Source organism: Odocoileus virginianus, chromosome 6 (genome assembly GCF_023699985.2).
Source record: "Odocoileus virginianus isolate 20LAN1187 ecotype Illinois chromosome 6, Ovbor_1.2, whole genome shotgun sequence".
Taxonomy (NCBI): Eukaryota; Metazoa; Chordata; class Mammalia; order Artiodactyla; family Cervidae; genus Odocoileus; species Odocoileus virginianus.
Genome location: NC_069679.1, coordinates 63,772,097 through 63,793,887, shown reverse-complemented (window position 1 = coordinate 63,793,887; position 21,791 = coordinate 63,772,097). Strand labels below are relative to the sequence as shown.

The 21,791-nt window shown below is 43.4% G+C and overlaps 1 protein-coding gene across 11 annotated transcripts in view; it reads right to left on the bottom strand.

The window, feature by feature from the left end:
• Window positions 1-21,791, bottom strand: part of SYNE2 (spectrin repeat containing nuclear envelope protein 2) — a 316,121-nt gene that overhangs the window by 19,689 nt on the left and 274,641 nt on the right. For 5 of the 11 annotated variants that reach the window (XM_070469450.1, XM_070469452.1, XM_070469451.1 and 2 more), the window contains 4 exons: window positions 20,269-20,424; window positions 17,808-17,966; window positions 16,971-17,161; window positions 3,570-3,732 (listed from right to left, as the gene is read on the bottom strand). In XM_070469450.1, the coding sequence (XP_070325551.1) occupies window positions 3,570-3,732; window positions 16,971-17,161; window positions 17,808-17,966; window positions 20,269-20,424 (669 nt within the window). Of the gene's footprint in view, window positions 1-3,569; window positions 3,733-4,652; window positions 4,698-9,372; window positions 9,678-16,970; window positions 17,162-17,807; window positions 17,967-20,268; window positions 20,425-21,791 lie in introns of those variants that run through there. The other 6 variants (XM_070469453.1, XM_070469454.1, XM_070469457.1 and 3 more) reach the window with 3 other exon arrangements.

The window sequence follows — 21,791 nt, the reverse complement described above, 5'->3', positions numbered from 1 at the left end:
CTTTATAAAAGACCATGAACATCTTGGCAAAAAAGACGTTTTTCAAAATTTCCAAAACTTCTAAAACACCACAAAATGGCCAACTGTAGGGTGAATTAGTCATCTTGTAAAATATAAACAGTGGACTATATTTTAAAACACAAACCAGTGAAGTCTTGGACAACTGACATTTTGCAAACTGAGATAATCCCACCACTAGCACCTGTGGTGAGGCCCCTGGTTTCAAAAGTGTTCAAATGCAGAGGTGAATCTAACTTAAGAAACATCCTAAAACCATGTGAAAGACTTTGCTAACAATTCTGGAAACAGGGCGCCTGTTTGCGTTGTCTGTCTGTTCCCGAGCAGGGGGCAGAGAACACGAGAGCTGGAAGAGGGCTGAGGGAGATGGGGGAGGCAGGAAGCTAGGGCTGAGACTGCAGCCGGAAGGGTGAGAACACACAGGGAACTGGGAAAGACGAAATAAAGAGCAGGAGAAAGGAAAACCAGGGTGGGAGGGCAAAAATCACGTGGTGTGTTACGGGGCCCCAGGTAGTCTCCTGGGAGACCCTGGGGGTGTCAAGCAAGTCCAGCAGGGGTGTCTTGGGGAGTGGTTTGGGGGTTTGGCAGAAAGCTGACATGACCCACCGGGGAGGGGACTACTGGTAATTACAGGGTGCGGGATAATTAACCCCCCAGGCCACCATCAGGCACCTCCACGGAGAACCACAAAAACAAAGAAAACTGGAGAGAAATGCTGAAGACTCAGTGAAAGTGGTTCAAGGTTTAAAAATGTCACAGAGGTGCCCACGGCTTCCTTTGCGTTTTGAAGATGATACATATTCTACAGGAATCACAATTCAACCCTTACTACCTAAAGCGCTTCACATAAAGAAGAGAAGCAAAAAGACTTCTCTAAGGTCTGACCCTTTCTGCACCAGGCTCCCAAGGACATCACAGTGAGGGTGCAGGGACCTCACGGCTCTTTAATCACTTTGGGGGCCTGAGGGCTTCTGCAGAAGGTAGTACTAGGTGATCTCAAGCTTCGGTCTTGTTTCTGGAAGTAATCAAGCAATTTGTTATATTTAAATTAGTGGCAGCAACACAGGTAAAGTTTTTTTCTAATGGCCCCTATTTTTTTGTGTGTGACATTTTTTTGTTTTTTATGAAGCATTTAAGGTCTAGGTTAAATTATAATTTTTTCTTTTTTTTAAATAAGAATACTAAAGGTTTCCTCAGGACATCTGTGGTAGGCAGAATATTGGCATTTTAAGAACCAGGTCCTTATCCCCAGAACTGTAGCTATGCTAGGTTACATGGCAAAGGAGAATTAAGCGTGCCAATCAACCTTAAAACAGGGAGATTATCCCAGATTCTCTGGGTGGCTCTAATGGAATCTCAAGGGTCCTTAAAAGTAGAGACAACTGGAGGGAGAAAGACACAGAGAGATGCAAGGTTGCTGGCTTTGAAGATAGAGGAAGGAGGCATGGGCCAAGAAATGTGGGCAATGTCTAGGAACTCAAGGCAAACAAATGGGTCCTCCCCTAGAACTTCCCCTGGTGGTTCAGATAGTAAAGAACCTGCCTGCAATGCAGGAAACCTGGGTTCGATCCCTGGAGAATTCATGGACAGAGGAGCCTGTCTGCAGTCCATGGGGTCACAAAGAGTTGGACACAACTGAGTTAGTGAACACTGACACCAGAACCTCCAGAAAGGAATGCAGCCCTGGTAACACCTTGACCTCAGCCTTGTGTCAGATTTCTGACCTCCAGAACTATAAGATGATAAATGTACATTAATCTGCTAAATCTGTAGTGATTTGTGACAGATACTTAATACAAGATCTGACTTCTTTACAGCAAGGCGGTCCTGAACACTAATGCCATAAATTTGTTTTATAACCAAGGGATAAGAATTCCATGATGGTGATTCTAAGTTCTATGAAGAGGAAAGCTTCAAATCAGCCAGATTAAAATTATACACCATTTCAGTATACAGGAACAAACACAGCCAAGAGAATGGCAGCTGCTCCAAATTATACACTTTTGGGAATAAATTCCCTGCAATTTAATGATGTTTGTCACACGTCAGATTTATAAAGTGTTAACACATTTATATAATCAGCACCTGCCAAATTTAGCCAGTCGTTCTTCAGGGGGAAAAATGTTGTCAGCTTTGGTTCTATTTACCTGAAAAAGCTCACCAGTCAGGGTAGATGGTTATATGTAAGGCTGTAAGGCCTGTCTATGAAGTGACTATTCAAGAAATCCAACCTAATGGATCAATCTTGTAATTAAAGCTGATAATATTTAGTAGCTGTGACTATACTGAAAAGGCATGAAAATCTCTACAGTGTCCATTAACATGGTGGTTATATCAATATTCATTTCTCCACAAAAGAAAGATGGAATATAGATGACCTCAATGGAAAAGACATACTTAAATTTCTAAGACTAAGTGGAAAAACCAGTATTTTTACTTTGGAGCATTGCTAAATCATACTAGTTTAAAAATCAGAGAATAGGCATTATTCAAACAGTAAAATGTAATAGGAATAAATAAAGATCTAAGTTGAGAGTATTATCAAATTCTTAGCTCTATTTCAGGGGAGCATGAAATGTTGACCTGAACTCAAGAGAATTTATCATCAAGGGGTGGCCTTCTGGCCTTGATGATAATCTGATGAAAAAGTTTCAGCCCCCAAGCAGCTGTGATATGTGGGTGAATCTCCCCTGCATGGTGAGTTAGAAACAAACACCAAGGCTCTGGAGGAAACAGGAAGAAAACATACAAGTCTGTGAACTTGATGGCGACCATACAGTTTCTATCCTTAAAACCGAATCTGTTCACAGGGCTAAGAAAAACAAGAGAAGCTTGTTAAATAACAAGCTTCTAAAAGCTAGTAAAATAACACAAACTCAGCTATTTTAAAAATAAAGAGGAGCTTGGGCACTGCATATGAGAATGAGTTTTTTAACATGAGCCCATGGAGGGCAGGAGAGTGGATTTGACAAGTCAGTGAGACCACAGAGTACCCACCAGGTAAGGGGGCAAAACTCAATGATGTTCCAACTGTGGGATTTCCAGGGTTGGCTAAGAGGGGACAGGACTGATGGCAGAAATGTACAGAACATCCACAGGAGAGGCTTCCTCAGCTATTGGTCCTCTGTATTCCCCACCCCTCGAGCCCCCCACTTTTTTGAAGCTCTATCACACCTATCAAGTATTGTCCCAGGAAGACCTTCTTTGGTTGGAAAATTATTTTTTCTTTCAATTCATTGCCAAAACTATGTTACCAAAAACAAAGATCAAAGTTAAGGAAAATACAAAATAAAAAAACCCTTATTTATCACTACAATTAAGGTCTGCATCTTAAATATTATTCAAAATATTTCACAAGGAGCCACATGAATGGTGGGGTGTGTGTGTAAGAGACAGACGCCTCACACCCCCAAGGACACAGGCAGGTTGTCAGCTTTCTCTGGAAGAAACAAACCAATACTATGAGATGTGAACCCGCTAAAACACACGGCCAGCGCGAGACAGGTCTTAATGAGTGGGCCCTGACAAAAACCCATTCCGCACTTCCCCACCTGCTGCTCAGCAAGCCTCTTCTGGATCTCTTGATCGTCACAGACATCATAAACCACGGGTTTAGAAAGCTCAGACTCGATCCGAGCCAACCAAGTGCGAAGGTTGCTCATGTTTTTGTCTAACTGCTGAATAAAAGCGAAGGTCTCCTTCAACTTCTTCACCCTAAATATATTTGCAGGGGGAAAAAAAAAAAGAGAGATGGAAAACAAAAGCACAATGTTTAGCGGTGAGAAAAATGCACCCACAGGTGTGTTGGAGAGTAAAAGGGAATCATCATTGGCTACTGATTTTATAGCAGGGACAATGCTCATGTCACCAGATACAAGTTTTCACAGAATATGGGACAATTTACAAAACTGCTGTTGTGGTTGATTTTTAAATGGACTAAGAGTTAACTACTCAGGCACACGTAAAATCCTATCATTCCCAAGGTGGGATCCCCTGAGACCTAGTACATCTTTCCAGGGCTCCAGAGGAGTTAGGAGATGCCATTTCTTTCTTTCCATCTTAACATCACTACAGGTGACTTCTGTCCAGTTTCTGTCTTGGGTATCACCAAGGTCACAGCAGTCAAGGACCTTCCCTGACGGGTAAAGATGTTATACACCTGGCTTACTGGGGGTCTCTGACCCTAGATGCCTCTCATGAGACCCTCTCTAGTCAGCAGAGAGCACGTGCCAAACCCCACCACATCTAGCCTGAGGCGCTGGAGGTGCTGCACAGAGGGAACCAGCCCATCATGGGGCAGCCGTCTGATCCAAGAAGGGAGGGGTGGACATGTCATCAGCAAGCACGGTTCCAGCTCCATTTAACCCGATCAATCCGCCTGGCTCGGCACGGAGTAGACTTGAACTAACACGCTTGGCGTCAGCGTACACAGCTCAGAGGCATGTCAAAGTGCTGTCAGGTGGGAGTGATGCAGGGGCTGAGGGAAAATGATCTCCATGTAGACCCCCACAGACAATGTGAAAATCCTCAAGCAGAGCAAGTGAAGGCTTGCTCTGGTAATCCGTGGGCTTTTCTTAATCCCAGAGACTTGAGGTAATGGCAACAATGGAAAGCTCCCACTTACTGATACTCACGTTACGAGGTGCTATCAGAACTGCATCCCACGGTGCTGGAAAGAGAAACTGGGGCACTGACTCTAACTCACAGGAAGTACCCCGCCCGCCCCAGCCACCAGCATCTCTTCCTTGACTGCCTGTGAACAGCTTCCTGCTGCCCCCTCACCCTCCTACCAGCTTCTGGTTCTGTAGCTGAAGCATACAGCGTCCGATCCTCACTCAAACCCTTCCACAGTCCTCGCCTACCCTGACATATCAGTTTAAAACCCTGACCCTTTCAATTCCTCAAGTGGTCCGTGGCCTGTCTGCCTCCAGCCCTGCCCTCCACAAACCAGCTGCCCTTTCCTTCTCCCGTAGCTTCTACCACTGTTCTCTCTGAGATGAACTGGGGGCTTCTCACCCACGTGCTCCCACAGCCCTGGGGCTCTCCCCGCAATCCCTCATTCACAGTGCCCATCCAGAGTCCACAGCGGCCAGGTGGCATGCGGCCCCCTCTGCATGCACCCCACACCCTCAGACCACCTGGTGGCCGGGAGGTGTTTACAAACATTTGCTGAATGAATAAATACGCATGAGCACCTCTAGTCCACGTGATTATCTAGTAAAACCATAGAGTTACATGTTACCTGAGAGGTTGTTTTTAATTATGTTCTTTTTTGCACACTATTGACAAAATCAACCTTGTGTGTGTGTTAGTCGCTCAGTTGTGTCTGACTCTTGCGACCCCATGGACTGTAGCCCACCAGGCTCCTCTGTCCATGGGGGTTCTCCAGGCAAGAATATTGGAGTGGGTAGCCATTTTCCTCTCCAGGGCATCTTCCTGGTTCAGGGTCAGGAATCCTGGTCTCCCACAATGCAGGTAGATTCTTTACCATTTGGGCCACCAGGGAAGCCCAATCAACCTTGGGGAATGATTTCTAGCTCCAGCTCTATTTCCAGTTAGTTTTATGATTCAGGGAAAATCCTTCTACCTCAGCCCCTTGAGACCTCCAGCAGGACTCTCAGGTCCCCTCAGCTTCAGGAAGGCAGTAGCATCTGGGCAACACGCAGGCCAGAGCCCTGGAGTGAGCAGACCCCGGTCTGAGCCCCACTGTACCATCTATAAGCTATGTACCCAGCAAGGAACCTAACCTTCCTGACTCCCAGTTTCCTTGTTAACCAGCAAATTATCAACCTTGTAGGGGTTCCTGAGACACAGGGGAGTGCATGTAAAGCCTTTGGCATAAAGCAAGCACTCACTATGCTCACTCACTAAGCTCTTATGACCGATGACTGGGATCACACACTGCTACAATAAGGCCTCATTTATATGGCATTGGCCTTCACACGGTCCTTTTATAAATATTTTATCCTCGTAGTGTCATGAGGAAGGCAAGCTTGGAAGGAGGCCAAGGAGCCTGGGGATGAAGAGCACACACTTTGTGTTAAGGGTCTGGGTATGAGTCCTGGGTCTGTTTAATCTCATGTGTAAAACTGTGTGAACAGTGGTACCTTCCTTCATTGGGTGGCTGAGAGGACAGAATGAGATATAAATGCATGAAAGGCATTTGGCACAGTGCCTGACAGAGATAAATGCCCAGAAATTGTGGTTGTGATGATCTGAAGAAGGTAGATTTTCCAAATTACATTTTTACTGCAAACGCCACAAGAAGTTTCCTTCAAAGCCATAAGATGATTTATTAAAAAGGAAGCAACGGAATCTGGGGCCAGGCCTGGATGCAGCTGTAACCTAGATCCTTCCTTTATTCCCCTGGCTTTAGAGTTAGACCCTAAATCCTCACCCCAATGTCTTGTCATCCTGACTGCCTGGGGAACAGAAAGAACACTCCAGACAATGCCAGAGCAGTTGGGAACCCTAGGCCCCATGGGACGAAGTCTTCCACGTAGTTTTCGAGGGGATACCCTCCTGGGAGGCTTTGGCTAGAGAAACCCAGCCCTGAGAGCTTCCTGTCGGTGGGGAGAGGTGCTCAGGCCAGCACCTCTGCACACTGCCCTGCTTCCCCATCCTTCCCCTTCTCTTCTCCCAGAATGGCAGCCCCCACTGCTTCACCCAGCACCTGACCCTACTCCATCATAAGGATCTTACTTTCTTTATTGTGAAAGAAAAGGGCTAGAATGCAACTTTTTAAATGAAGAAAGCTAACAAGTAACAAAATAACCTAGGAGCAAAAACAGCATGATGCAGTGATCCTGAATCCTGTTAAGGGTGAGGTATGCAACAAGTAGAGGGCAGAATATGGGAAGGTGGATGCCTGGCACTCCAGGCCAGTGGCACCCAAAATATGAGGCTCAGGCCCACTGGTGTCCAAACCAGTTAGGTGTGGGAATAAAATACTAGACTTTCTCTGTTATCCCATTCTTTTAAAATGCCTACATTGGGTATGCTTTCTAGTTCACAAACTATATTACTAAAATGGAACATCTACAGAAATGCTGACATCTATATGTATCAGGCTTGTTGTGCTTTATATACAGTAGTTAACTCATTTAATTCTTACAACAGTGCAGTGAAATCAGTATAGAATCATGCCCAATTGACAGATGAGGCAACTGAGGCAATGAGGTTAAATAATTTGCCTGGTAACATACTCATTCAATGGCAGAGGAAGGATGTCAACCTGGGCAATCTGGCCACAATTGCTGTTCTTAAGCACTTTTCTCGTGATGGCTCATATAAAGCTACGCATGATAATGTGCACATATGCGGGGGTACAGGATGGTTTTCATCACTGTCAGGGAATATGACCAGGCTTCAGGACACAAAGGGGGTAGGAACCCACCCACTAAATGCTGCATTTTGAGTGCCCACTTTGCCCCTTCATGATTTCCTTTCAATAAACTTTAACCACTGACTTTGTCTGGGGTCCTGTGAAGATCCTGAGGATTCCAAGATAACTTATTCCCAGGGGTCATGATCTAATTTGACATTATAATACAATACAGGAGTTGCTCAATAAATATCTTCTGAGTGAGCAAGTGATATTCACACATCCCTTCAAACTTGTCTTTTTCATAAAAGAGATGGTCATAATACATTTTAAAGGAAAGAGGTAAAGATCAGAGCACCTTCGAGCCATCCAGCTACAGACAATTTGCTGGCATACTACGAGTCACACACGCTCCTAGACCTTGGTTCTACACTAGACATGCGAAGAACTCCAAACCAAGCATACACATCACATGCACGCTTGGGGCAAAAAAAAAGAGGAAGGGAGAGGGTGGGAGGGAAAGGAAAAGAAGCTACAAAACATTCAATCAGTCAGGACTTAACCTGCTTCTATGTCCCAACCTCTGACCAAATACCCCCCGATGCGAAATATCCCCAAATGCCCAGTGGTATAAATGAATGCTGTTCCTCAGATTATTATACTAAGACATCTGAGAACCATCAGATGTATTGCTTAGTCTGTATGGTTCTATTCTGTGCAGACACTAATATAATTATCTAATCATCACCTTTCCCAGGTCAGGAAGTACACGTCATTTGCCAACCCAGGCAACCGACCTCCTAGTTAGACCTTGTTAATTTTGCTCTTGGAAAATTTTAAATCTCGGGTTAATATTGGGAACAAGGAAATCCATTCAGAGAGCAGACTGTTGGCACAGGGAAGCAAGCACAATTCTGGACTGCATCAGCCACCCAGGCAGCTTAAGTAGCTCACCATCTCGGCACTGGTCCATGGTTCACCCCAGATGCGCTTGACTAATACTAATCACACATATATTTCAGCAAGTCATGTTTCTCTGGAAAAAACAGACACAGTTCCCTGAGCTGAATTCCAGTTCTGAGGACTGGAAAACCAAAATATTTAGGTGCAAAGAGGAAGTTTTTCACCTATATGAACTATTGGAAGACCTGAATAAAATTAACACATTTTTATATGATACCAAACAAAATAAGAAGTTTGCCAAAGAGTACACATTTTAGAAGTTCTTTTGTGGGGCTTGTGGTTAGAAATGCAGAAAATAATCACGGTGAGTAAAGTTTTCCGTTCATCTTCATCTAGCGATGGATGGGAATTTAATACCTATGAACCTTGTTCTCTCTCAAAAATAAAAAATCAAGCCAGGTAAATAACACTTCATTAGTCAGGCCTAAGTCTTAATGTGTCAGGAAGCTTTAAATATCAAATTCATGTATATGGAAGAGTTAACATTGCAGCCCTATTTTCTCCATGCAAAAGGGTCTATAGTTAAAATGATTAAGGCCCTGGATCAGCATAAGCTAGAAAAATTCCCATGCCAATGCGGACTGCATAATTTAAAAAGGAAAACTGAGATGGTTGAATATCTGAATTTCTACTAAAACAGACACTCAGACCCGTGTGCAGCTGTCAGTTGCTAAAAACATTGTATGAATTCTGCATAATTGCATCTTTGTAAACAACTAACTAGCTCTGTAGTAAGATAATCAATTACTCCAAGATCCTGAAGCCCTGATTTGAGGGCAGGGACATCACATTTGAGCTAATCGCCTCTTTGAAGCCGGAGGACTTCCATTTTCCCCACAGCATAATCACTTCTCTTGCCCAGCTTGTCAAAGGCTGGCTGCAGACACCGCACGGCATGCTGACAGTGGAAAGAACCCATCCCCCGATGGCCGAGCACACACACTCCACAGCCACCATCTCATCGGTCATTTCTATTGTAACGAACATGGGAGCGCGAGAAAGCGAGACACCCAGAGACAGCAGCCGCCCCTCCCGGATGCAGGGCGGATGATTGAAATGGCACTTACTGTTGATGAGAAAAAATCATTCCTTAGGTTGAGCGAAACCTCCAAGTTCCCGGCTGCACCTCCACCTCCCGGGGACGAGGCGGCCCCTCCCCCGCGCGGCGGCCTGTCCATTCACTGGTTCTGCATCTTGCCCAGGCCGCCCTCCCGCAGGCTCCCAGGGGCTTGCCTCGCGGCCAGCACACGACAGTGCCGGGAGGCCAGCAAGAGACCTGCGACTCCGCTAACTGCAATTTTTAAGCCTTAGTTTTCTCCCTTGCAGTAAACAAACATCTCCAGCCCTTGCCTGTCTCTCGCACACACAGTCTTTGTTCTGACGCTACAGGATTGCAATGCCAGGGAAGAAAGTCCCCGTGTTATCTATGGGTTATTTATGAAGTGCTATAAACCCAGGGAAGAAACATTTAGATTTGGGGCGCTGGAAAGGAGGATTTCTGTTCTCATCAAATTAAATGTCTCTGTTTCAGGTTTAAAAGCAACGGTGTAATCTGAAGCCCCCAGGTCCAACGGGAATGGCTTTCTCTTAAAGAAGAAATTGCCCCGGGAGATTTTCTGCCTTGCCTTTTCAGTCCTGTGCATCCTGGCTTAGAAGGAGCAGAGAATTTATTTAGTCCACTTCTTTGCTTTTTTGCACTAAAAACAAAAACAAAAACAAACCAAAAAACCCAAAACATCTCTCTTGTGGTACAAATGGAGTTCAAGATTTGCAGGAAGGAAGAAATTTTGCAGTTTTCTTTGAGGATTTGAAAATTCCTCCCCATCTCTATTCACGGTTCTTGACATGATCCTGAGTGGCTCTGCTTAGTGGACCACCATTGGTTTGTGTCCAAGCCCCTTTTAGGCTCAGTCTCAGACTTATTTGGAGACTCTATGATATCAATCATTTTTCATGGGTCCCTAAAGCCCAACATTTAGTCATTATTTCATCCCCACTTGAACACAGCAAGTATATTCTAAACCAGTGAAATCAGGAGTATAGATTTGGAAACAGTTCCCTCAAATGCAGCATCTAACTTGTGTCCACATGCCTGGCTGTGCATCGTGACCTCCACTGCTCAGACACCGGACCTATCTGATGCTGGACACCAGGCTCCTGAGGCTCGCAGTCCCTGTGATGGCTGCTGTCTCCGTGGGGAAGATCTCCGGCCCTCAGAAAGGCATTTTTGCCGGCCCTGAGAGCAGCAGCCTCTAGCTCCAGAGGGGGAATGATGAGAAGGAAAAAGGAGACGGGGAGGCGGACGTCACATCTGGCTCTCCCTGTGCTAAAAACCTTTAAGTCTTTCCAGTCCCACTAAATCAGGCAACCTGCTAAGACCAGAGCAAGTCAGCTTTATGACTAGCAGCATTGTTTGGTCTTCCAGAGTAACCTTGAGAAAATACAGATAAAAGGAGAGCAATGAAACACGTAGGAATTTAAAAAGGCACACATCTCCTTGCCCATTCTTCAAGGGGTGGAAAAACAATCTTAACATGCAGTTGCCATGGTAATAACTGCTGAGGTTAAATGACAACCTTTTAATTGCTACTAATATAAAACAGGTGGGCTTTTCACATTGGTAGGAAATTTATGCTTCATTAAAAAGTTTTTTCATGGACTTGATCTTGCTAATAGCAGGAGAGCTCTCTAGTCTAATTACAAAGGGACCATAAGGTAGTGTGTCTGAGTGCATCCCTCCTTCATAACACGGGCCTAAGGATGCCAAGTCTATTAAATGATGCTACCATAAAAGAAAGATTAGGAGAAAGGTAACAACATGTATGACATTTTTTTAAGAAAAAAAAAAAAAGTTCCAGTATTCTTTCTTCCATAATGAACATTTACCAAACAGAGATAAAAAGAAAATTAAAACCACCAATGATCCAACACCCAATAGATACCAACGGAAATATTCTGGGGTATGTCTTTCTGCTCAGCTGTCTCATCTCTTTTAGGCATGCAAAGCCTTCACTAGATTATCCTCACAGGCTGCTAGAAAAGTCTTTAAAACTTTAAAGACTAATCCCATGTCTCCAAAGAGTTTCCACCAAGATGAACAACCAGACAGTGCTTCACTGAGGACACAGGGCCCCTGCTTCAGGAGGCACAGAGAAGGTTCTGATTAATGAAAGGGGGATGGAGGTGCTGGGAAACAAAAGGAGGTGGATTTTTAAGGAGTTTATCTACTGGGATTTTGAAATCAAGGGTATACATAGGTGAGATTATGTGTTGAGCTGAAGCTTTCTTTGGCATCAGTCCTGTTGATGGCCGAGAACCTTCTTTTCAGAGTTTTAGTCTGTGCTGCTGAAGCAAGGCAATTCTGCATCCCTTGGTCCATTACCCAACATCCTGTGCCTAAACTGTTCTTTTTAATAGGTAACCCAGCTGACCCAGAACACGAATCACACATATTGGTGGTTCTGAAAAACAATTTCTGTAACTTAGCCATCTCTCCTGCATTCAGGTCTTGCTAGGTCAATATTCAATGACATTATCGAAGAAAACATGGGCAAGAGGCATAGCCAATCTCTACAATTAAAAAAATTAACTCATTTAATCTGTCATTGAGCATAGTAGGATATAATTAATATGTCATCAAATCAGATTGGGTTCACACCATTCACCAAAAAATACATAGTGCTTCAAACAACCTTTCTATGAAAGAAATTAATAACATATTTGATAAGAGTTTAGATGTCACAAGTGTAAGAAGCCACCCAGGGGCCCATGAGGAATGCTAAAAGCTCCTGCAGCAATTCAGATGGAGAGTCAATTCTGTGAATTTTTGTGCCCACACCAGGGGCTTCCCTCACAATTTAGTCAGTAAAGAATCTGCCTGCAATGCTGGAGACCCAGGTTCGATTCCTGGGTCGGGAAGATTCCACTGGAGAAGGAAATGGCAACCCACTCCAGTATTCTTGCCTGGAGAATCCCACGGTCAGAGGAGCCTGGCAGGCTACAGTCTATGGGGTCACAAGAGTTGGACATGACTTAGCCACTGAACTACCACCAGGGCCTATGTGACCTTATGTGAGGAAGTCGGCATTAAGACTGACTTAGGCACCCCAGCCCCCCTGATTATTTGGTTATTTCAGAAGATGTATCCTTTAGACTCTTTGCTGTAAGAATTTTACAGAAGCTGAAAAACACTATACATGCAGGGGGAGAAACCGTGGTTTGGGTCAAAGCACCTCCCCCTACCCCCAACCTCCCGGACCATACACTAATACTACACACATGTATATGGGCGGGCCCATCACTGTCCTGGTGCTTTTTCATCCAGAATCTAGCCCATGGTTCATCAACAAGGAGATATGCTACAGAGGCCACAAGGTTACCACATAAGTGGCAAGTCCACTCTGTGGCAAGTCACCCGGCTGATCGCTCCATCTGTGATCCCCAGACCTGAACCACTGGCAATACCTTGGCACTTGCTAGAAATATGCATTCTCGGCCCAGAGAATGGGTGCATTCCTCTACCTAGGGAATCAGAAGCTCTGGGGTTGGGGTCCTGCCATTCACATTCTCAGGAGCCCTCCAAGGATTCTGCTGCAGGTTTAAATCTGAGAACCACTGCTCCAGAGAAAATAGTAAAGTCTATACTGAATTCCAGGTTTTAGAAAAATTCTGATAAAGCACCTTTAAAGGTCTCAAAGGAGCCAAGTGCTCCTCTGATGTATGGTGCAGGGGGATAGAAAGACCGTGGCTCTGTCCTGCCTGAGGTAGAATCGCTTCTGCCCTTGGCTCGGTTATTGACCCTCTCTGAGCTACAGAGTCCTTCTCTGAAAGTTGGAGAATACTGCCCATGTAGGGTTCTTGCAAGAATGAAATAAAATAATATATATAAGCCTGGCACTTAAAAAAAAAAAAAACCCACACCCTATCCACCCCACAATGGAGCCTACTACCTGAAATGACTAGTAAATTTAATGTGCACTGAACTAATCTTGTCCTTCATGTTTTGTCAGTTCTTTTGAAACTTACCTCTATTTTATTGAGAATAACCCCAAAACAATAGGCCTTTTTCCAGCCTGATTTATTGAGGTCTTGGACTTCTTGAACCATCTCCAGCTTTGAAGTTAAAGGCTGTGGTTAAAATTTTAAAGTCATGAAGCTGGGTGCTTGTGTATGGTCTCCCTCCAAATCTTATTTTTAACAAGAGACGCTGTCTCCTGCCACAGAAATGAAGCAGTAGAACACGTGAGCAGGACAGGAATGATTAAATGATGTCCAGAATTCTCTGGACAAATGAGGTTATTAATGGACCCTGCAGGATTGCAGGTTCTCCTCCATGTGGTTTAATTTCTGCATCCTGTGCTTGCCTGCTTTTCTGATGGTGATGTGATGAGTGCCAGTGATCAGACCAGGAGCTATTCTGTTAATACATGAGGTCAATTTATGGCAAGTTCAAGCTTGCTGCCTCAACCCACAGATTCACCTGAAGTGTCACGTCAACTAAGTTTCCTAGACTGTCAGTCATATGTCTTACCCTGGCCTTTGCTTTAAGGTAAAATAAGTTATTCCTTTCTAGCTCCTCAGTTTTGAATGGATTTCAACATGGTCTACTCATTTTGGTATAACAAATCAGCAGGGTCTGGGTTTGCAGAGAGGCAACACGACTGTCTGAGTTGAAATCCTGGTTGCCTCATGTGCTGACTATGCAATCGTGCCAAGTTACTTAATTTTAGTGCCTCAATTTCCTCATCTGTAAAATGGGATAATGACATCTACCTTTCAGAATTAGAGTGATGATTATGTGAAATCAGACATAAAAGGTACATTGTGAAGAATATAGCCAGCAGTCAATATATTTGCTATTATTTCAACTCCTTATTTTGCTCCTTCTAGAAGACCACTGAAATTTCACTAGCTGCTTTTCCTTCTTTCGTACCATGCAACTGGCTGAAGACAGGCAATTAGAGAGGAGGGAGGAAAGCAAGCAGTCTGTTTAACTCTGAAGTGATAGAACCAAAGCATGCATGAGTAAGAATGCATAATCACTCTAGCCCTCAGGAAGCAGAATCTAGATCTTTCTCCTGAATGATCTAAGAACAGGTATGATGTCCTCATACCTTGGATTAGTGCCAGGTGCCCAAGAAAACTTAGGAGATAAAGACAGTGATGAAAAAGGCATACCAGCCACAACTGACCCAACAGAAATGATCACATTCTTATGTCCTGGAACATCCATTCATTTCAACAAATTATCTGAAGCATTGTTCTAAGCACGGGAAATAAGACAAAGACACTGGTCTCATGGAAGAAAGACCTCTCACTGTTAGACAAATGCAAGGGAATCCTCGAACACTCAAAAAACGTGCCACTTAAAGTCTTCTTAGGGAAAGACAATGCTAGTAACCATTCAATAGATGCTCACTCCTATGTGTTGGTCCTGTGACAAATTCAAGACAAGGGTTGTCATTCATTCACACAGCGGACTCTGATGTAATCAGTGCTGCTGCTGCTGCTAAGTCACTTCAGTCGTGCCCGACTCTGTGCGACCCCATAAATGGAAGTCCACGGGCTCCCCTGTCCCTGGGATTCTCCAGGCAAGAATACTGGAGTGGGCTGCCATTTCCTTCTCCAATGCATGAAAGTGAAAATTGAAAGTGAAGTTGCTCAGTCGTTTCCAACTCCTAGCCACCCTGTGGATTGCAGCCTACCAGGCTTCTCCATCCATGAGATTTTCCAGGCAAGAGTACTGGAGTGGGTTGCCATTGCCTTCTCCATAATCAGTGCTGTTAGATCTATTTTGTAGACTAAGAAACTGAGAGAGGTTTCTAGACGGTTAAATCACTACTCAAGTTTCCATGGTAGGTAGAAGTCAGAAAAAGTCAGGACTAACTCAAAATCTGTGCTCTTACTTGAATTATCACCATGGATTAACATAGATTTCCCCCCCACTCCCCCAACTGGTAGTAGAGAGATGTTAAATTTAGCCCAAGTTATGCTGCCAGCCAAATCACTCTAGTATTTATCTTCAACAGACCCTCAGCTGCTAAAAAACCATGAAAGACTCAGACTTTATTTAGGAGGCCAAGTCTTTAGTTGAGATTTAAGCTTGTCTAAGACTTAGCTCCAACCTACCTCTCTAAAAGCTTCATCTCCTATACCTGAGCCAATGGAGCTTCCTATAATTTCCTGAACAGTTTCTATTCTGCCCTACCCTGTACCTTTTTGCTCATAACATACATTTCTCTCTCTCTGCCACCAGGAACACTCAAATCCCACCCCCTTAATCAAGACCATCTGGGAACACTGCTCTTTCATCAGGTTCTTCTCAATCCCCACCCCCACTCCAGGAAGAAGAGATCTGAGTTCTCAGACCACTTGGTTTTACAGCTGCTGGCAAGTCTGCTCCCATTAACATTAACTGACTCATCTTATTGCACTTCCGGTCTGTAATTCTCACAGCACTTGGCCTGGTGCCTCTGCTGACTGAACCAGGTTCACTTAAGGTTTAGGGTAAACAATGGGGTAAAAGAAAAGGATTATTAAGAGTATTCTATTTTCTGTACTCCCCAGCGTTTCATTTTCTTACAGGATCCTCCTGTACAGTCCATGTTCTACATGTGGTCAAAATATGTGAGCGTTCTGTTATGTAACAGACTTGCTCAGCCGCTGCGAACAAAGCTGCATGAATGGCCCCAAAGCCAGGTGACTGTGTGCCAGGCCACAACTGAAAAACACTTTGGTAGGGGTCTCTGTTTGGACAGAGAAGACAGAACACATTTAGAAGCTCTGGGTGATATCGTCATCATTATTTGTGAGGGGAGATCAAATGGTCAGTCTTGTTTCTGATAAGCACTGGATAGCCTTGATTTACAGTCATAGCTGTGCCTCCGGACTCCACGTCTTAGGACCAGATGCCCACTGGGGACCGAGCACACCCAGCACAAACCTGCAGAGGGGCCCTGCCTTGAATGAGCCCAGCTCCTCTGATGGTGGTGATTAGGGGGAGGGGAACCTTCAGGGACACCCCCCTCCCCCAGAAGCAGCCCCAGAAAATCAGGCCAATGCCTTGACCTACTTGCCCTTGCCACACACAAGCATGAACAAGCAGGCATAACTTCATCTTAAGACTTCACACAAGTCTTAAGGTAGTGTTAGAATTTCTAAATAATACCTCCTCCTCAAGGACCAACTCTCATTTAAACCAAGTCTAAGTCATGTGAAATTTTAAGCTAAAGAAAAGAAACAAAAGGTGAGATAGACTTGGTTTATCTTCCTTCCTTCCGTGGTAGCTCAGTTGGTAAAGAATCTGCCTGCAATGCAGGAGACCTGGGTTCAGTCCCTGGGTCAGAAGATCCCCTGAAGGAGGGCACAGTGACCCACTCCACTATTCTTGCCTGGGAAATCCCATAGACAGAAGAACCTGGCAGGCTACCGCCCAGGGGATGGCAAAAGAGTCAGACTCGACTTCATGACTAAACCACCATGCTACAATGTAATCCTCCTATAATACCAAAATAAGAATTTCCATTCATCTTTATCAAGCGCTACCTTCATCTGTAAGTTCAGAAAACTGCTGGGTTACCTTAGAGGAAGATGGGGCTCAGTTTTGAGACCTGTGAGTAACAACTGTAGCCAGGGAGTAGGAACCCATTTTTAGGCCACCCCTTACCTTGAGCCAATGACATCAAAAAGATGTTGCCAACGGTCGTTGATTTTGTTGAGCTTGTCATCGATCTCAGCCGCTCTTGTCTTGTTGCTGGCCTTGATCAGCCGGTCGCCCATTTGCTTTAATTGTAACTTGTTTTCACTAAACAAATTTATTTCTTCCATGCAGTCCTGGCATAGGCACCAAAACAAAAGCTGGGATGACCACAGAAAATGCATTTCTTTGGCAGATACAAACACATAGTTGTGCCTCCTGAAATTTCTTAAAAAACAAAAACACTTCTCTCACCTGTTAAGGCAACCCCTCAGTGACCAGCTAAAAAGGGCATATGTAATACATAAGGCAGCACTTACTTCCTTAATTCAAAAGCCCTGGTTTCCCTCACAGAGTTATTCTAATGCACTTGAGAGCTGAGGACTACTGGGTATAATTAAATTAGCCCAATAGATCAGCAAGAGTTTTCCTGAGTGGCATTTGGGGTGACTGCGACGAGAAGGTTTTTTCTTCCTTTCCTTATGGGAATCAGCGACCACTTCACAATCACAGCCCCACTGCTGTTGGTGTTTCTCCTTTGGCCAGGGGATCATCTTAACAATACAGTTAGAGAAACCATAAGCCCCCTGGGGTGTGAACTGGGGCTTAAGAAGCCGTGAGCCCCTTTTTCTTCCTAACAAAGAGAAAGCAACCCCCTAGTACACAGCACTTTGCCCACCAAGGACAGCCCACCTTTCCCATCTCATTGGAAATGTGCCTACGGCATACAGTTCTGAGTCTGGGAGTGAGGCGGGCAGAGAAGACCGTGGTGGTCATAACTGTACCCCTCTGGGGACTCCTGCTCACCTTCTGGAGCTTTTCGATCATTTCTTCAATACTAATATCTGCTGTCTGGAGAACTTTGTTTTCCATCTGCACCAGCCATGCACACAACTCTTTGTTTTTTTCGTTGAACACCATCCATGAATTGAGTCTATCTTCTATCTCCTGTTTGCGTATGGCCACCTGGAAATGACAATGCATTTAGCAGCTGAGTATAGGCAGGAAGGAAAGAGTTTCTCTTCCTCCCTACCCCCCATCAAAAAGGACTATGGATTCCATTCATTTTAATCAGTGATCCCAAGGACTTAATTATGTTTTTGCCTTTTAAAGACCTAGGGTTTGACGTCAACAGAAGTTTTACACCTTTGATAAATGCCTTAAAAAGCGACAGTAACAAAAGATTGTACCTGAAGTGTAACTGACCAAAAGGATTCAGCTTTATCCAAAACAGTTTTAATATAATGCAGTAATCTATTATTGCTGCTGCTAAGTTGCTTCAGTCGTGTCTGACTCTGTGCAACCTGCCAGGCTCCCTCTGTCCATGGGATTCTCCTGGCAAGAATACTGGAGTGGGTTGCCATGCCCTTCAATTTATTATTACCGGATTTTATTAAAAATTAGAAATAGAAAGTTTAGATGAATATATTTTAAGCATCACCTAAATTTCTTCTGTTCTTTATTCTTTAAGTATACATTTATTTACTGCTTGCTACATGTTACTTTTTTGTTTTATGATCCAAATCCTTTCTTTTAAAAAGATGATCAAGTCCTTATTCTTACTTAAGGCCAGTGTCCCACCTGTTTAATTTAAAAACTATCATCTCGGTCACAATATAAATCTTATGAATATAGTGCAAATGGACCACAAAAATTAACATCACTTAAATGTTTGAGTGATATATTTCAAAAACAAAGCAAAATTTAAAACATGCATATAATTCATTTAATCCACCTTCCCAACATGCACCACTGCTCTGGATGGAAACCATGGAAATGGAATCAAATACTGGTCTGCAGTGAGCAGGCTGACCCCCAAATACCCAACTCTCTGTTATGCAGAAGTAACCCCTAAGCTGACATCAGCAAAGGATCTTCCTCCTTCTAGGGTTCGAATTTATTACTTAAATAAATATAAATTTAAAGAATGCAAATCAGCCTCTTTAAATGTACAAAAGTATCCCCAGGTCTTAGAAATCTTCAGAATCCTAGAGATAAAAAGGGTAACCTAAAAGTTTTTTTGGTTAATTTTTAACATTCCACTTAACAAATGTGGAAACCAGAGTTGAACTCCTAGAGATTTTTCAGCTATGCACATAACAAAAAAACCCTCTGCTCTTTTCAGAGTGAAGCAAAAATAGACAATGCTTCTACATCCACCCAACCAAATGTGTTGAGAGGGCTGAAAAAACTATCACTAAAAAACCAAGTTTTGTATTTCTGTTTTACATAGCATCTATTCATCTCAGCTTTAAAAAATCCTGGCATTTTGTATACCGTCATTCTGATTGGATTCCTGATGGTAACAATTAGGAACATCTGGGCCCCAGTCTTTACTTCTTCCTTAGCTTTTAGGGTACCTTTCACATATTTGTAATTTTCTGTTATATAAAATTTGAATAAAAATTCTAAACGGACTATTCTAAAATTCTAAAAGGACAGGTATATCATGAATATTAAATACTAAAATAAAGAAGGAAAAACATTTTTATTTTATTAAAATACACTCAGAAGTGTCTGAATTTTCAACTTGTACATCTCTTAATTCACAAAAATTAGATTAAGGACTCAACTTTTCTTAGAATTAACTGTTCTTAAAACAAAGATCTATTTGAACCCTTCAATTCCAACCTGATCCTGTCATCTGCTTACACCTTGTAATACCTTAACTGCAATCCAATTCTTAATAAGTACAAGTGATTCACTGAGATACTAAGTGCAGCAGCTGACCATTTCTTTCAGAGAGTTTTAAAAGCCAGCTACTTGAAATAAACACTGGATTGCATGTGAATGCAGGGTGCTCAGATAAAATGCCCTGGAGCCTGGCACTCAGTACTACTCCGGCTGTCTGCTGGGCCCAGAACAGATACTGCAGAGACACTGCTCTAAGGCCAGCCCGGACCTCTTTGCTGAAGTTCTGATTCTCAGACAAGGACTGGTACTTGTCATCTCTGCAGGACTCAGAGCAGAGTGCAGACAGCTGCTCAAAACCGCAACCCTCCCCTCCCCCCGCTCTGAAGGTGATTTTTTTTTTTTTTTTAAAAAGCTCATTAAGAGTGTGCAAAGTTCCAGCACTGAGTGCTGGAGAAACAAAGGGTCAGATCTGTTAAACCTTGTTGCTGCCTTCTCAAGGAACAGCGCCAGCCCGGGCTCCAACTGAAAAGGGCCTCCCGGTTCAAAGAAATTAAGCTCCTTTCTATTTTGTCTGGCCTTCCGAGACATTTCAATAAACTTCAGAAGAGCCGTGCCCTGCAGTTAACTGACTTACTCTTAAGCAGAGGTCCTCCCATTGTCTGTGCAAATGCTCTATTTGCTCCTTCAAAACCATCACGTCGTCCACCAGAATGTGCTGGGTTAGGTCGGTCTTCATTGTGTGAAGTTCTTTCAAGTTCTGAGTCCAGTTAGCTAAAGACTTCTCTAGTTCCTGCATTTAAACACAAGAAAGAAAGGCGGGGGGAAAAGAAAGAAAGAAAACTTCAACTCAAGCTGCTGTTGTTTCCAAACCTGTAGAGGCTAATCCTTTGATTGGACCCTGGGGGAGGGGAGGCTAGGAAAGGGGGCGGGACCTTCTGAATGAGAAACAGCCCAGGGCCAGCCTCTGTGGTCGTGGTTGGCCAATTCCTCAGCACCTATTTTCTCAAAGCAGAACTCTTTTCTACCTTTATTTTCACTTCCTCAGGTATTTCAGACTTTTCTATACTTAACTCTACGTTAAAGTCAAGTAGGTCTTTACCTTTATTTAGGGGAAAGTAAAGTATTTTTGGAGGTGAGAACAATCTCTCTCACCTACATACACTTAATTCTGAAACTGTGTTACAGAATGTTGTCTAAAATGTAATTTCCCTACTTTTAAAAACACCTTAAGAAATGCATTGTTGCTTCGTGGCAATCATATAATGACAGCTTCTGTTAAGCGAATCATTTTGGCTAACTTTCAAAAAGAATAAATACAATTGAAGGGGGAAAAAAAATTGTTCCCTAATGATTGCCAGAGATGGGTTAGCAGAAAATTTCCTCTGGCTCTGGAAACAATTTTTTCTTTTTAAATGAAGTATTGTTCAAATTAAAACATTTTTGAATTCTAGGACTTAATCAAGATAATTACTTTCACGAGAGAGAAGGTAAAATGAAACAGCACAAACACTCAAGAGACCTCCAGATTCTGAGTGGGCTTCCCATATTCTGCATATTGGCACATTTGAAGGGTCTCTATTCACACCTGTCTATTGAAATCTGAAAGAAGAGTATTTCATTTACATCAGTGATCTGTCTGAGGGGTGGCAACAGTAATAATGGATTAATTCTGATTTTCAGAGTTCTAAAAGCTACACTGGCATGATTTCGTAACTTGCCAACAGGACTTACATTGAACAAAATGGTTCAAAGTGTTCTTTTTAAAGGTTGCGTGGAGATTTAAGAAATAACATCTTTTTCAGAGGAGTAACCATCACTTTAAATTTCCGTTTCCTACTTCGAGCTTCACGACTCTAGTAAGGTGGATGAGAGCAGGTTCTGCAGTGGAAGACTTTTTACCAGCTTCATCACATGAAGCAGGCAAGCCACAAGCAGAGGTTTCCCATTCACTGTGACTCTAGAGACCGGAAGATGGTTGCACTTCAGTGTTTCCTGGTCAAAAGTGTGGGCTCAGACACCTGCCCAGAAGGGAGGCATGTGTAAGTAATCTACCGCCAGGTTTAAATCCATTTTGGTTTGGATACCCCATCTTTTCCCACAATTGAAAGGATAATTAACAGGTGTAGGACTTTTGAATATGGACATTTTGGGATTCTT